At 41.2% G+C, this 15,933-nt stretch overlaps 1 protein-coding gene across 2 annotated transcripts in view; it reads right to left on the reverse strand.

The window, feature by feature from the left end:
* The window catches only part of thada (THADA armadillo repeat containing), a 154,561-nt gene that overhangs the window by 114,278 nt on the left and 24,350 nt on the right, over positions 1–15,933 (reverse strand). For both annotated transcript variants that reach the window (XM_061745696.1, XM_061745695.1), the window contains exons 17-21: positions 15,371–15,506; positions 14,238–14,374; positions 13,336–13,482; positions 12,039–12,199; positions 3,612–3,721 (exon numbers count right to left, since the gene is read on the reverse strand). In XM_061745696.1, coding sequence (XP_061601680.1) covers positions 3,612–3,721; positions 12,039–12,199; positions 13,336–13,482; positions 14,238–14,374; positions 15,371–15,506 — 691 coding nt within the window. The remainder of the gene's footprint in view (positions 1–3,611; positions 3,722–12,038; positions 12,200–13,335; positions 13,483–14,237; positions 14,375–15,370; positions 15,507–15,933) is intronic.

The raw sequence follows: 15,933 nt of genomic DNA on the forward strand, positions 1-15,933 counted from the left end.
TTTAACAATTTTTATCAATATTACCAATACAGCAGGGGTTTATTTCATTTCCTTCAGCCGTGTGATACGGAGGTCTCACAGGGCCGCATCAACAGATTTTAGGGGTCGACCGGACGTGTTTTAGTGAAAATACTGCTGAGACACCGTATAAAAGCGCCCCATTCAGTCACGCCTTTACGTCTATGTTCATAGCAGCCGGTTTAAGGGGGAAGAACACTTCTGAAGGACACTGTACGCAGCGTCGCAAAGTTGTGTGGAGATAAAGTCTGGGAGATAAAGTTTCCTCCGACCTGAAGGGCTCGTCCCAAATAAACAGATTGAGTCGTGTTTTAACTGATATTTTGAAGTGGCAACAGCGTCAAACGCTATAATATATAATAATAAATCATCTCAACCATTAAAAAGGTTAACAAGTGACTTGAACACCAACAAAACGAAACCAAGACTGATACGCGAGGTTAAAATAAAATCAAAAGTCAATTTTGTTTAAAAATACGACTGCAAGATTTATTTATTTTATCGCACCCTCTTGCACGTTCAGGCTGCAGTTGAAGCGCTTGTATGACTTGCATGTAGATTCTTCAGGCCTGGACATTTAGCGAATGACACCACCTGTGACTCTCTATATCAAACCATTCAAAAGTTATGGCAGAAAGTAGGAATTATCAAATATGGACCAATCAGATGACGGGGGGGCACGCTTTTTGTCATTAACTAATTATCTCATTTCAATCTATAGTCCTTGTGGGAATGATGAGCTGCTTTTGAATTGAAATATTAGTACATACAATAGTATCCATCACTAACCGCTCTTGATATCTGCCTTGAAGAAGAAAAAATAAATAAATTATAGGCAACCACCGCCTTGCTTTGAACACACTGTAGAAAAACCATTGAAGATATTTCTGTGACGGAGGTTCGTCATTGAATTTTTTTTAAGCATTGAAGCATTAAAAGCTTTAAATTAGAAGCTTTAAAATGTTCTCAGTGCTTGTCTGAAATCATATTGTTATTGAAAACTGTGGACTTTATCTTTTGGTTGGTTGTTGTTGTTGTAGTATGGTATTGCTGTTTTTTCGTTTTCTTTTGTAACTTTGTTTATGAGAAAATTAATGAACACATTTAAAAAAAAAACAAAAAGGGAAAACATTTATAGTTCAGGCACCAACTTCCCCTATAAGGTCCTTAATTGTTCAAATCTAACATTCGGTTGCAGTGGCTGCGGTCCAGAACCCTGCAATCAACACCCCATAAGCTGAAGCAGCGGCCCGCATACCGTCCACCATCAACCGCCGCTGGAAACACGTCCCGGGCGACGCCTCGGAGACGAGGCGTTCGTGGTTCGTCACCTGCCGCTGAGGAGAACAGGGATTCTTTCATGTGGTTCAGGATTAAAGGAGCCCCCCCCTTAACCCCTCCCAGGGAACATAATAGAGGGATTATTTCCATGAATAAACACATTACACCTGTTCTAAAATCCCTGCATTGGCTCCTCGTGTGCTTCAGGATGGATTTTAAGGTTCTTCTGCTAGTTTTTTAAGTTGTGTGGAGGTAAAGTCTGTGATGTCACAGTTTCCTCCGACCTGAAAGCCTCAATGAAACGTCCAGACCCCGGCGGTCCCAAATAAACCGTGTTTTAACTGACATTTTAAGGTGGTAAAAGCGTCAAACACTATAATAAATAATGTCAACCATTAAAAAGTTGTTTTTTTCCATTTCATAGTTTAAAAAAGTAACAGGGGACTTAAACGACACCAACAAGACGAAACCAAGACTGAGACGCAAGGTGGAAATAAATCAATAAAGTCAATTTTGTTTAAGCAAATGTTTAAAAATAAAACTACAAGATTAATTAATTAATTAAAGCTGCAAGCAGCGATGAACGGGCCCTCGCACTCATGGCCACCGCCCCCCATAAGCATATCAGAAATGACACCACGCACGACTTCCTATGTCAAACCATTCAAAAGTTATAGCAGAAAAAAGGGACAACCAATCAGAAGAAGGGGCGGGGCTAATTCAAACCAATGAAGCTCAAGGACTCAATACCGAGTCCGATGACACCACCCACGAGTCTTGCCACGCCCATTAATACAAACCATGAAATATCAAATTTATCGCCAGGCCTGGCTTGCGTGCAAAATTTGGTGACTTTTGGGGAACTATCAAATATGGACCAATCAGATGAGGGGGGGGCGCGCTTTTTGGCGTCTAGCGTCGCCACGGTAACGCTTTTGAGAGAGAAAAGTAATGCGCGTTGTCGCAGGATGGAGACGAACATTTTGATGTATAACACACCTGGGTGCACGTTACGGTTCGGGCCGCATTAACTGCCGAAGGAATGGCATAAATTGCACCAAAATTACACGATTAATTCAAAATGGCCGACTTCCTGTTCGGTGTCGGCCATGGCTCCAAGAGACTTTTCTTTAAGTTGCGACATGATACAGGTGTGTACCGATTTTCGTGCATGTACGTCAAACCGTATCGTGGGGCTTGAGGCGCAAAGTTTTATAGGGGGCGCTGTTGAGCCATTAGGCCACGCCCATCAATGCAAACTTTGATATTAAATATCACATTTTTCGCCAGGCCTGGCTTGCGTGCAAAATTTGGTGACTTTTGGGGCACGTTTAGGGGGGCAAAAAGGCCCTCATTTCGTCAGAAGAAAGAATAAAGAAAGAAAGAATAAAAATTCCTACAGATACAATAGGGCCTTTGCACTGTAAGTGCTCGGGCCCTAATTAACATACTGTCACGGCCCTCTTTGATCCAAAAACCAAAATAATCCAAAAGTATTGCAATAATGGCCGTCAGTAGTGGTTACAGAGGAGGGCTGGAGTCTGGAGGACCCAGGTTCAAGCCCCTGGATTGCAACCAAAAGTCAACCACCTTGGGCCCCTGAGCAAGGCCCTTAACCCTTACTGCTCCCCGGGCGCCGTGCCCTTTGCATGGCGACCACTGCTACTAGTTCAACTAGAAAATGGGTCAAATGCAGAGAAAAAGAATTTCCCCATTGTGGGACTCTAAGGGAATTAAAAAAAAAAAAAAAAAAAAAAAAAAAAAAAAATTCTTCTGTATCAAAATTATAAACAAAACAACCAAAACTATCCTATAACTTAAATAAAACCAAATTTAACTTAACCTGATATTACAAGTCCAAAAAAGTGGTCAAAAGAATCATTTTACAAAAAGCTCCCGTCATCACACCGGACATTTGATTTAAAAAAAATTAACCCCCCCCCTTTATGTGCTGAACCACTTAAATAAATGCATTAATAAATAGTTTTAAAGTGTTTTAACAGTCTTCTTATTTGTCTGCACTACTTTAACTCTATCGACCCTCGCGGACCCTGAGGTCCTCCGGCCTTTTAACGATACCAGAAGTTAGAACTAGAACACACGTGGAGGTTATTCAGTTATTATGGCCCCCGATTGTGGAACAGCCTCCCGGAGAAGCTCAGAGAACCTCTGAGTGTTGCAGGATGCTCATCCTCCTGCGAGGGACGGGACTCGCCGCCGCCGCCGCCGCCGCCGCCGCCGCCGCCGCCGCCACCCCCCCCCCCCCCCCCTGGCCCCGTTACCCATCAGCCCCTCTGCTCTGACACACACACCTGCACAGCATGTCGGTGAGGCGCACGAAGCCCACGTAGGCGAGCTCAAAGGCCCCGCGGTGCCGGGACTGAAGCAGCTGCTGGCGGAAGTACAGGCCCACGCCCTCCACCTGAGAGGAGAGAGAGAGAAGGAATGTCAGAGGTCAGGATGGAGAAGTACAGGCCCACACCCTCCACCTGAGAGGAGAGAGAGAGAAGGAAGGTCAGAGGTCAGGATGGAGAAGTACAGGCCCACACCCTCCACCTGAGAGGAGAGAGAGAGAAGGAAGGTCAGAGGTCAGGATGGAGAAGTACAGGCCCACGCCCTCCACCTGAGAGGAGAGAGAAGTGCTACGTCAGGACAAGCCGTCAAGGAGTGTAGTGGATGTCTGCTGGAGTTGGGCTACATAAACAAGAGTTTTGCAATGATTGAAGACTCGTCAATGATTATAAATCATTACGGGGGGGGGGGGGTTGGCGTGTGCCAGGAAATGTTTTTAACCGATATATAAACACTCGTGTAATAAACAAGTGGAAAACTTTGAAGAAGTTGTTAAAATCATTTACAGTTGACCTCAAACACACGAAGGATGGATGCATGGAGGAAGGGAAGGAAGGATGGATGCATGGAGAAAGGGAAGGAAGGATGGATGCATGGAGAAAGGGAAGGAAGGATGGATGCATGGAGAAAGGGAAGGAAGGATGGATGCATGGAGAAAGGGAAGGAAGGATGGATGCATGGAGAAAGGGAAGGAAGGATGGATGCATGGAGAAAGGGAAGGAAGGATGGATGCATGGAGAAAGGGAAGGAAGGATGGATGCATGGAGAAAGGGAAGGAAGGATGGATGCATGGAGGGATACATGGATAAGATGGAAGGAAGGATGGATGCATGGAGGGATAATCACATCTGTTTGAACCATAACATGTAGAAACTCCTTGTGCACATGAAACTCTTAGGAGATAAAAACTTGATTAAAGCTGTACACTGTCACAGGAAGTGACATCATCACTCAAACGGCGGTGAAACGCTGCGTCTCAGCTGAGACCTGTCTGGTTCTGCAGCCCCCCCCACCCCAGCGCTCGGCCGTCCGGCGTGAGAGCGGTGAGAGCAGCGAGTCCGTGGCGTGACAAGTGAGCTTAAATAAGGACGCTGAGACTTCCCATAATGACCCCCGTCAGTAAAACCACCCTGTTAGTAATAGTGTTAGCAACACTAGTTAAACTACACACACGCATATAAATACACAAGCTCTGTTTCTGTGTGTGTGTGTGTGTATGTGTGTGTAGATGTGCATGTATATATGTGTGTACATGTATATGTATATATGTGTGTGTGTGTGTGTGTGTGTGTGTGTGTGTGTGTGTGTGTGTGTGTGTGTGTGTGTGTGTGTGTATACAGCAGGTGAGCAGCATTGTGGGTCCCGGAGCTGCAGCTCTCTGTCATTACAGCTGTGGTGTCACAAACCGCCAGCAGAAGAGCAGCTGAGTCAGAGGTGGCAGGGAGGACAACGGGGGAGGAGAAGGGGTAAGGAAGGGAAGGGTGGCACAGGCAGGGAGGGCAGGAAAAACAAAAATAAAACAAAAAAAGCGTGAGCGAAAAAGTTGCGCGAAGCAGCATTTGTTTTGTATTTGGATACAGGAAGAAGAAGCGGAAATGACGGGAATTGAATCATGTTGTTCTCCGTGCGTCGCTGGTTTGATCCAGATATCCCAAATGATTAATTACCATGTAAACGGAATATTCCGAATGTTTCAGTAACCGGAATATTAGCAAAAACCCGAATTTTGACTGCATGTAAATGTAGTCACTGGGTGAAGAAGAGGTAAGGAAGGAAGGAAGGAAGGAAGGAAGGAAGGAAGGAAGGAAGGAAGGAAGGAAGGAAGGAAGGAAGGAAGGAAGGAAGGAAGGAAGGAAGGAAGGAAGGAAGGAAGGAAGGAAGGAAGGAAGGAAGGAAGGAAGGAAGGAAGGAAGGAAGGAAGGAAGGAAGGAAGGAAGGAAGGAAGGATCTGATCTGATCTCAGAGTATTTATTTATGTCTTTATATTTCAGTGACTGGTCACTGACTGATCCGACGACCTCCTGGACCGACCGCAGCCTCGCCGGTCTGGTACCAGGACAGACTCCAGGACCAGCCCGACCTCACGGGGGGTATAAACGGGTATAAACGGCGGCACCAGCAACCACGGGCCGTCCGGCGGTGACCGGCCTGCCATCTTTACCCCCAGTGAGGTCAGTGACCGCCGGGCCACCAGACCTTTATTTAGACTCCAACTTCCTGTTTGCAGCTTCCCAGAAACACAGAGGGAAGTTTCCCCGACATAATAATTACACGTGTGGTTCTGGACCGTGACGGAGACCCAAACAGCCCCGTGTTTGCTGCTGCAGGAGGAACCGGGTGGATCTGGCTCTGACCCGGTCACTGAAACATTGGGAATAATCCGTTTCCATGCGTGAGCTAACAGGGTTATCCCTGTATACATGGTAATTAATCATTTAGGATATCTGGATCAAAACCAGCGACGCACGGAGAACGTCATGATGCAATTCCCCTCATTTCCACTTCTTCTTCCTCTATCCAAATTCAAAACAATAACAGCAGCACGGCGGATAATCAACAGCCCAGTAGAAGTCGCCTTTTTTTGCGCTTTGGTGCTGGTGCTGGTACTGACCCACCACCAGAACTCAACACTACTCCTCGTCGCCTCCTTCATTAACGGAAGGCGAGAACGTGAAGAAATGGCAAATGGAGCCGGAGCTTCAGTAAGGACTTTTTTGATTTGATTTGATTTATTTTAGTACATGTAAAAAAAAGAAACAACACTTCCTGAGAAGTTCAAGAAAACAACAAAACAAAAAATGTCATCCTTTAAAACTTGCTAACTTGATTTACATATGCCAAAAAAGGAGTAGGAAGAAGTGTAAACTTAGACCCCGTCCACACGTAGCCGGATATCTGCGGATATCTGCTAAACCGGAGATATTTTCCTACGTTTGGACCTGTCATCCACATGAAAACGCAAATAAACGAAGGTTTAAAAAAACTCCGGGCAAAGTGAAGATTTTTGAAAACTCTGTTTATGTAGATGCGTGTAGACACACACAACCGGAGTTTTGCGTTTTCGAACGTCACATTATGCGCCAAAACAACAGCAAATCTGCTCTGACGTGCGCCTTTTGTTTACTACAGATGATCCAGCATCTGTTCTCCAAGCTATTAAATAAATGGTCTCTGGTCTTGACCACCGCTTACTGCGTTACACCGACACAGAGCCTACGCCGTTGGGTACGCGGCGACGCGCACCCTACGCCGTAGGCCACGGCGTAGGGCTGCGTCGATAACGCGGCAGCTCCTCGGCAGTTTTTAAACTGGTTAATGAGGACTACACCTCATCTCCGATCAGCGTGACCAGCATCAGCCGAGGAGTCCACTCGCGTTACAACGGAGTGAACAGCAAACATTCCGTCGCTTCAGCGAAGGGAACGGGGACCCGTGCCCAACGAGACGAAGTGACCAGGCTACGACGATCAGGACAGGGGGGCGGCCCGGCTGCCAGCAACGCTGCATCATCTGTCTCTGAGAGACAGAAAGAGAGAGGGAACAGGAGCCGCTCACAGCTGAACAACTGGCTGATGAGTCAGGGGGTGCCCCGTTTTCATTTATTCATAAGTCATCTTCTTTATTAATTATTAATAATTATCATAAGACAATAATTAATAACTCTTTACTAAAGCAAACACTGTGCGATATTTTGAATCGTTTGAGACTGCCCCATCTCACACTGCACGACTAGATCGCGGAGTTCAAAAGTTCAGAGCCCACGATTTATGTTCTCACACTGTACGACCCGATGCTCGGATGCGACCCGTCTGCTCACACTATACCATCATAATCCTCCCGTCGGACCTCTGTGTACTGGAACTCTAGGCCGGTTTTGGGGCAGGTGTGGGCTGTTCCAACCCAAACATGCGTCCTGCCCACCTGATCAAAGGTTATGGGGATCCTTTATTTTTTTATAAATATATATATATATATATATATATATATATATATATATATATATATATATATATATATATATATATATATATATATATATATATATACTGTATATATATATATATATATATATATATATATATATTTAAAAAATCCCAAAATATCTGTACCGTTCCTGATTGGGTGGGCACTGCGCATAATTTTTAGACACAACAAAGAACGCATACCGCAAAAGTTGTGTCTCGGCGGAGGGACCCGACGTCCCAGCAAAATGAGAAGAGAAAAAAAGAGGTTTTCCGAACAGCAGACAGCGCACACACTAAAGACTGATTTATGGTTCCGCATTACACCAACGCAGAGCCTACGGCGTAGGGTACGCGGCGACCCGCACCGTACGTGGAAATGCGGTCTTTTTTTTGCTATTAAAACATGATTTGTAATGTGAATTTGCAACACTTAAACTACAAATAATAGTTTTTGACGTGACATCAGAGATTGCGCATGCTCTCTGCAAAAGGATGAGGCAAATCGGGTCGTAGCTGCTTCAACTGTGCGATTCCTTCACGAGGAGCAACCAGGATTTCAAACACACTTGATTTTCTTGCGACCTCACGATTTGTGATCGGGAGCTCGTCGTGAGGTGTTAATCTCTCGTCGTTACCCCACGTTTACTGCACGAGGCACGAGCAACGATTGGGTCAAAATCCGGCCCGATCAAAAAAAAAGTCGCACTTCTGGAAAATCGGCTCAAAACGAGCCGATAATCGCACAGTGTCTGCCCGACTTAACTGAACCAGCACATCTATCCATTCATCCTTCATCCCTCCATCCTTCCCTCCATACATCCTTTCGAGTTCGTATTGCAGGATTGTGGCTTCATTGTGTTCGTATCTGAATGTTTATGTATAGATGTATAGTTTTTTCTACACGAGGCCCCAGGTGGTAAACGTTGCAAACCCTATGAATGATGGGTAATTGAGCCCTTCACAGTTTTATATCACTCAAAAGTTTTACAGTTTTTTTTTTCATTGCTAAACTGCCAGAATTAAAAAAAAAAAAAATATATATATATATATATATATATATATATATATATATATATATATATATATATATATACTAACTGTTTTAACTGTTAATACTAACTGTTCCGGTGTTCAAGGAAACTCCAACTGTGGACCAAAGTGTGTAAAGTCACGCTGGAGTTCAGCCTTGGAAAGAATTACAGTGAGATTTACTCCCATCTCAACCGCACAAGGGTTGTCAGGTGAAAAGCACATGAAATGTATATTTTAACTTAAATAAACAACTATTTCGGGCCCCGTTACAGGACATTTAAGCCATTTTTCACAATTTGGACTCAATAAAAATGGCGTGAAGTCAAAACTATGGAGCGAGTTGTTTACATGTAGCTGACAGCGTTCCCAGCCGACGGTCTGTTTCCTCTCCGTTACCGTGGTTACAAGTGATGCAGGCAAACACCGGCGCTCCCAGCTGACCAGCTGCTCTGGTGGTCCGTCACACACGTGAACACACACACACACGTGAACACACACGCACACACACAAGCTCTGTATATCTGACTTAATGCAGCTAAAACTGAGCTACACTTCAACCAACACTGACCAAACAAAATCCAAACAATTTGTTTAAAAAAAAAACGAAAGAAACCAAGAGGCGACGGCTCCTATATACAACCGTTTGTCATCTGACCTGCGACCTGCGAAGTTCATATGCGTTCTTTTTTTTTATTTATAAAAATAAAAATCATTTAAATTCAAAATAAAATTATAAAAAATAAAAAGTTAATTTAGGTTCTTTATTTTATTTATAAAAAAATCATTTAGATTTAAAATAAAATTATAAAAAACTAAAACTTCATGTACGTTCTTTATTTTATTCATAAAAAAATAAAACAAAAATAATTTAAATTTAAAATAAAATTATAAAAAATAAAAAGTTCATGTAGGTTCTTTTTTATTTTATTCATAGAAATATCATTTAGATTTAAAATAAAATTATAAAAATAAAAAGTTCATGTAAGTTCTTTATTTTATTTATAAAAAATAAAAATTTAAAAAAAAATTATAAAAGATAAAAAGTTAATGTACATTCCTTTATTTTATTTATAAAAACAATAAAATAAATAATTTAAAATTATAAAAAATAAAAAGTTCATACGTGTTCTTTTTTAATATTTTATTTCATTTATGTTTTTAATATAAAAATAAAAAATATAATAAAAATAATTTAAATTATGTAAAATATACGTTCTTTTTTTTATTTAAAAAAGAAAAAAAAAGTTAATATACGTCCTCAGACATTTCTGCATAGAGACGTCAGATAGCCACCGCAGGACGATGCTTAGAAAAAAAGGCAGGAAAATATCCATTTAAATGAGCTTTCATCAAATATTCTTGAGGAAACAAAAGCTCCTTTTTCCCTACAGTAAATGTATTGCTTTATGATTGATTGTTCAACCTTTTGAACTTTTCAATCAAGCAGAATGAAAGGAAACGTTAATAAAAGCTTTAAATGACACTGCCAACCTGCTGCAGCAGCAAAGTAACCATGACAACAGGAAAGTTTTTTGTTTTGTTTTACATTTCCGCAAAGGTTTACAAAACAGTATAATTTCCCTTTTTATAGGTTGATAAAATAGTATCCAACTGGAAAGTATGATGAGATTCATATTTCTTAAATAAGAGGAAGCTTCTCGCACTAAAATCCGGTTTCGTTCACAAAAAAGGGAACAGACTTTAGCTGCTGGTGATGCTGAAGAAAAGGAGGAAAAATTAGCAAACGCTGCCAGCTTAAATACGTGGTCAAAAGGTAAACACAAACACACATAAACACACAACAACGTTTACCCCCCTGCACAGAAAAACACCGGCCGGGTCTGGTTCCCTGTTATTATGAACATGAACATGCTGAAGCACTCAGACGGCTGTTCCTGTGTGCGTGTGCATGTGTGCATGTGTGTGTGTGTGTCTTCCTGCTGGGGGTGGAAGTGATTTGGAAAGAATGCGCTGGAAGAGGAGGGGTGTCGCGGCCTTTAAACCAGCAGGGTCCCCCTCAGATGAAAGCAGAGCGGATGCCGCCTGGAGAAACTCCCAGCGGGGGGAAATAACGCCCAGCGGGGGGCGCTATCGCTCGCTCAGGAGGTGGAGGAATGTGAGGAATGTGGAGAGGTCTGACCTCACCTGGCTCAGGCAGGTGAGGGTTTACACGGAAGTAAAGCCGCTTTAGTCGACGAAAATGATGACTAAATATCAACGAACCTGAGGAAAACGAGACGAGACGCAACGAAAATGCTGGTCATGTGACGATAACGATAATTAAAAATGAAATATCGTAGAGGAATAAAAACGAGACTAAAATGTAGATTACAAAATAAAAACTCTGCTAAAATGTGTCTTCATTTTCGTTGACCAAAACGAAATGAAATGTTCTAACAAAGATCCTTAATATACATACATACACACACACATTATATATATATATATATATATATATATATATATATATATATGAAGAAGAGACCATCTTTGGATCCACTTTCCTACATAGACGTGGAAAAGAAAACCCAATGTGTCGTGGAGAAAGAAAAAGATGGGGAGAAATGTGGAAAAATAAATACCGTATCGGCCTGAATATAAGACTGTGTTTTTTGCATTGAAATAAGACTGAAAAAGTGGGGGTCGTCTTACATTCGGGGTCTAGACATTATACCCATTCACAACGCTAGATGTACTAAAAATAGTATAAGAAAGAAAAGAGAAGAAAATAAGAGAAGAGATAACAGAAAGTGGAGAAACGTAGCGACAATCTGGAGAAAAGTGGGTGGAAGTTCGGCAGGTTAACCGGCAGCTGAGGAGAAGTTATGATGCAAACTTCGATAATGATTTCAAATAGTCAAAATAACATGCTTTTTCTCTCTAATATATTGTTATAATCATTTGTTTTATATGTACTGTAATTATTTTCTGTATAAAAATTTAATTTGGTGTTCAAAAAGTCTTTCTTCAAACTTGAGTCTTGAAAAAGAGGGGGTCGTCTTATATTCGGGACAATACGGTATGTTGTTAACTCAAATTAGAGTCTTCTGTATCTGGAATGAATGTATTCTTGAGTCTATAAGGTAACAATAATATACTAATAAGATAATAAGAGAACCTGGTTTGAATTGTAAAATGGGTTTGGCTAAATACAATCTTTGACTAAAACTAGACTAAAATGGTCCTGGACAATTCTGACTAAAATAAGACTAAAATGCTCAGACTTTTAGTCGACTGAAACTTGACACGACTAAAAGGATCGTAATAAAAACTAAAACGATATCTTGACCCAAAGACTAGACTAGAACTAAAACAGGCTGACAGAAACAACAAGTCTCTCCAGGACCTGGTCCAGGTCTGGGACAGACAGCGTGACCTTTGACCCCTCACCTGCTCCTCCGTGACCAGCCCGGGGTGGACGCCCCCCCCCTCGGCAGTGTAGTGCAGCGGCAGGCTCTTGCACAGCTGCCCCAGCAGCATGGCCACCTCCTTCATGCTCCGCCAGCAGCAGACCAGGACCATCTGAGCCGTGACCCGGTAGCCCTCCGAGCCTGGACAACAAACAGAGACTCAGACACGTGTACACATAGCCGGGTATTTACAAAAAACGGATATATATATCTCTACGTTTTGAAAAATACCATCATTTAAACAAACCCGCATAAATACGCTGTTAAAGTGCTATGAGCAGCCAAACCTACAGGGGGCAGTGTAACGAGAAGCATAAATTCATGCTAGCCAATCGGAATCCTGGAAAAAAACATCAACAAATGACACGAGTAACTTCCAGTTACTTCCAAGATGAACGAGAGTATTTCGTTTGGAGTGACAGAGAAGTGGAGTTACTTTTAAGTGTGACTTTAGAAAATAAAACAGGTAAAATACAAGAAAATATTGACGGTGGCCAAACAAATTGTAAACACAGGTCGCACACATGACGCTGGTGACGTTTCTGTCACATAATGTGACGTTCTGAAGCCTAAATGTCCGTTTCCCTCTGTTTACAAGTATGGATCACACTTTGGGAAGCCTTCTTTATATTTTAGCGTTATTTCCGCGTAGATAAGAGAGAGTTTGATGCTCTTTAACAAGTTTGGTCCTGGATTATCAACCATCAGCTGCAGTCTGTCTGTGGTGAACACTGACACACCAGGTCGGAACGGATTTGGTCATATTGTATAAACTTTGTTTTGTGATTAATAAGCACGGTTTTTAATTATTTTGTAGCAAATAAAATCGTTCAGACCATCCAGCTCCTCAACCATCAAGATACGCCATTCACATGAGCAGTTCAGGTAAAAACGGCAGTCAAATCAGCAAAAATGTCAGTTTTCTGGATGAAATATATGAATTCCTGATAAAATAAGTTTGCTAGTGCACAGCTATGTTCATGTGTGCATGTGAATGAGTGTACGTTTGTGTGTACATGAAAGTACAATCTGCTTGTTGCTTTGGGAATCCCGGTCTGTGATTGGCCGCTGCTCATTTGCATAAAGTTGAGATTTTTCAACTTCAAATTGACGCTCTGGATGCCTCCAACGCCTCAGACGCCTCCGACGCCTCCGACGCCTATCGCAGCAAGCTTTCGTAGACAATGAATGACAACCGGACGCCTATGCAACGCTTTCAGTGTGAATCCAGGGTAAGACAAACCGGGAGGAAATCAAACCTGGTACAACCAGCGTACCTGTGTTGGGGGGCGGCGTGGCCGCGCCCTGGGGCGGAGCCGGCTCGTCTCCCGGGTGGGTTGCCAGTTCTCTGGCGCTGGTGAAGAAGTCGTTGGTGTCCCGGGGCTGAATCTCCTGCAGGATCTTCTGCAGGCCTTCAGACGTCCCTGTCAACAAACACAAACACACTGGACTAGAACGATGGATTTTACTTATAAAAACAGACCAAGGTGAAGATTCAGAGTCTGAAATTCCCTTTTTTATGTCACTACTTGTGAAAAACAACGTTATAACCAATCGAATATTCAAGCACAACTGTTTAGCAGGGTGTCTACAGGTTTGACAGAGCTAAATTTAAGACTTTTTAATATCATTTACCCACAAAATTTAAGACCAAAAAGAGAAGTCACTAAGAAATCCAGCGCTGAGGTCAAGGTTGCCAGATCTGACAGGTTCCACCCCAAATGGGATGTAAAACCCGCCAAGATAATGAAAAAAACAGGTCAAATCATACATTTTCTATGGTAAAACACTAAATTATTAAATGCATTATAAATATCATGTCATAAGCAAAGCAAAAAGAAGCCAAAAAAAGTTCAGGCTCCAATTTTTATATATTGATTTCAAAGGAATCCGCCAAACAAAATGTTTATATGCACATTTATGTGCGATAGAAACTACTAATGTCCTATTAATTCCCATAAAATCCTATTTATTATATGTTGATTTCAAAGGAATCCGCAAGACAAAATGTTTATATGCACATTTATGTGCGATATAAACTCCTAATGTCCCGTTAATTCCCATAAAATCCTATTTATATATTGATTTCTAAGGAAAGTTTATGAATTGAAATATTTTCTGAATTTCCAGCGTCTCCAGAAACCCCCCTGGTTGGGTCTGGTTCTGGTTCCCGGCTCACCCGAGTCGGTGTCCATGGGGATCAGGCCCTCGGGGGACGAGCTCTGGACCACCGGCGCCACCACGTCAGACATCCGGTAGCAGACGGAGATGAGCTCCGACACCTGGAGCCTCCACTGCTCCGTCTGGCTCAGACTCCTGCACACAAAGATCACGCCAAGGTCTTTTTATGCAAAATACAGATGCCAATAAACATGTAGATATGTACATTTAATAATATATGCAGATATATAGATGTATATTATGGATACAAATTTTATATGTAGGTATGTATATAGTTATATTATTATTATATAATAATAATATATATTATTATTATATAAGTACAGTATTTATATATCTATATCTCTACTAATATATATATATATATATATATATATATATATATATATATATATATATATATATATATATATATATATATATATATATATATATATATATATATTGATTTATAGTTATATGTAGATACTGTATGTCGATATATAGATTTATAGAAATTTTTATGTATATAATTGGGGGTAAATATAGGAACCAGTATATATATATATATATATATATATATATATATATATATATATATATATATATCATATCTACTCTTATATAGTTAATTAAGTATATTGTTATATCATTGCTGTCTATTGTTCTCTAATATATTGAAGTATTATAGTAAAGTATGATAATTTAATACTATACATTATAATTACTTCTACATACATAGTAGCACAACTAAATGCTGGGCGTTTGTTTTGTTTTCTTTTGTTTTCCTTGATTTGCTTTGATTTTGACTATATTTATATATATACATTTATATCACTATTATATCACTGTATTGAACAGTTATTGAAACAGTTATTGAAACTCGTCTTGTTATATGTAAGAATGTTAGATGTAAGAATGTATGTCAGATTCAGGGGTAGATCAATAAGTGGTTACTTCATTCCTACTCTGTTTCGAGCATGTTGGTGGATCCGTGAACTATTATTATATGAAATGCTGTGTATATATATATTTGTATTCTGTTTTTTTTCACTTTTTTGTACGCTTTTTTATGCATGTTCGAAATAAAATCTTCAAATCAAAAGTCAGGCCATCACAGACAGGAAGTGGGCGGCGTGTTGGGGGTCTCACCCGGCGTCCAGGTGCTGCAGCACGGCGGTGATGCAGTGCGCTCTGCCGTACAGCGGGAAGGAAGCCGCCGCCTGCAGCAGCGACGACTCGGCCCTCGACACCTCTGACTGCAGACAGAGCAGCAGGAACCGGACCACTGGGGGGGCAGACGGACGGAAATAAAGTTACTTTCCTCAACGAAAATTATGACTAAATATCGTCGTCAACGAACCTTTATCAGCTGAGGAAAACGGGACGAGACGCAACGAAAAAGCTGGTCATGTGAAGATAACGAGAATTAAATGTATAATGCAATATTGTAGAGGAATAAAAACAATACTAAAATTTAGATAAAATGTGTCTTCATTTTCGTCGACCAAAACGTGACGAAATGTTCTACCAAAGATCCTTAATATCCATTTAGACTAAAACTAAAAACAGGCTGCCAAAAACAACACTAGTCTACAGTCCTTCATTTGTAGCTTTACTAAGGAGATGAGCAGATACAAACGTGGCGTCAATAGAAATATTCCAAATATGACTAAGAATAAAGTTCAACATGGTTTAAAGTCATGAATATGTGG

This window comes from Cololabis saira, chromosome 17 (assembly GCF_033807715.1).
Source record: "Cololabis saira isolate AMF1-May2022 chromosome 17, fColSai1.1, whole genome shotgun sequence".
In the NCBI taxonomy this organism is placed as follows: Eukaryota; Metazoa; Chordata; class Actinopteri; order Beloniformes; family Belonidae; genus Cololabis; species Cololabis saira.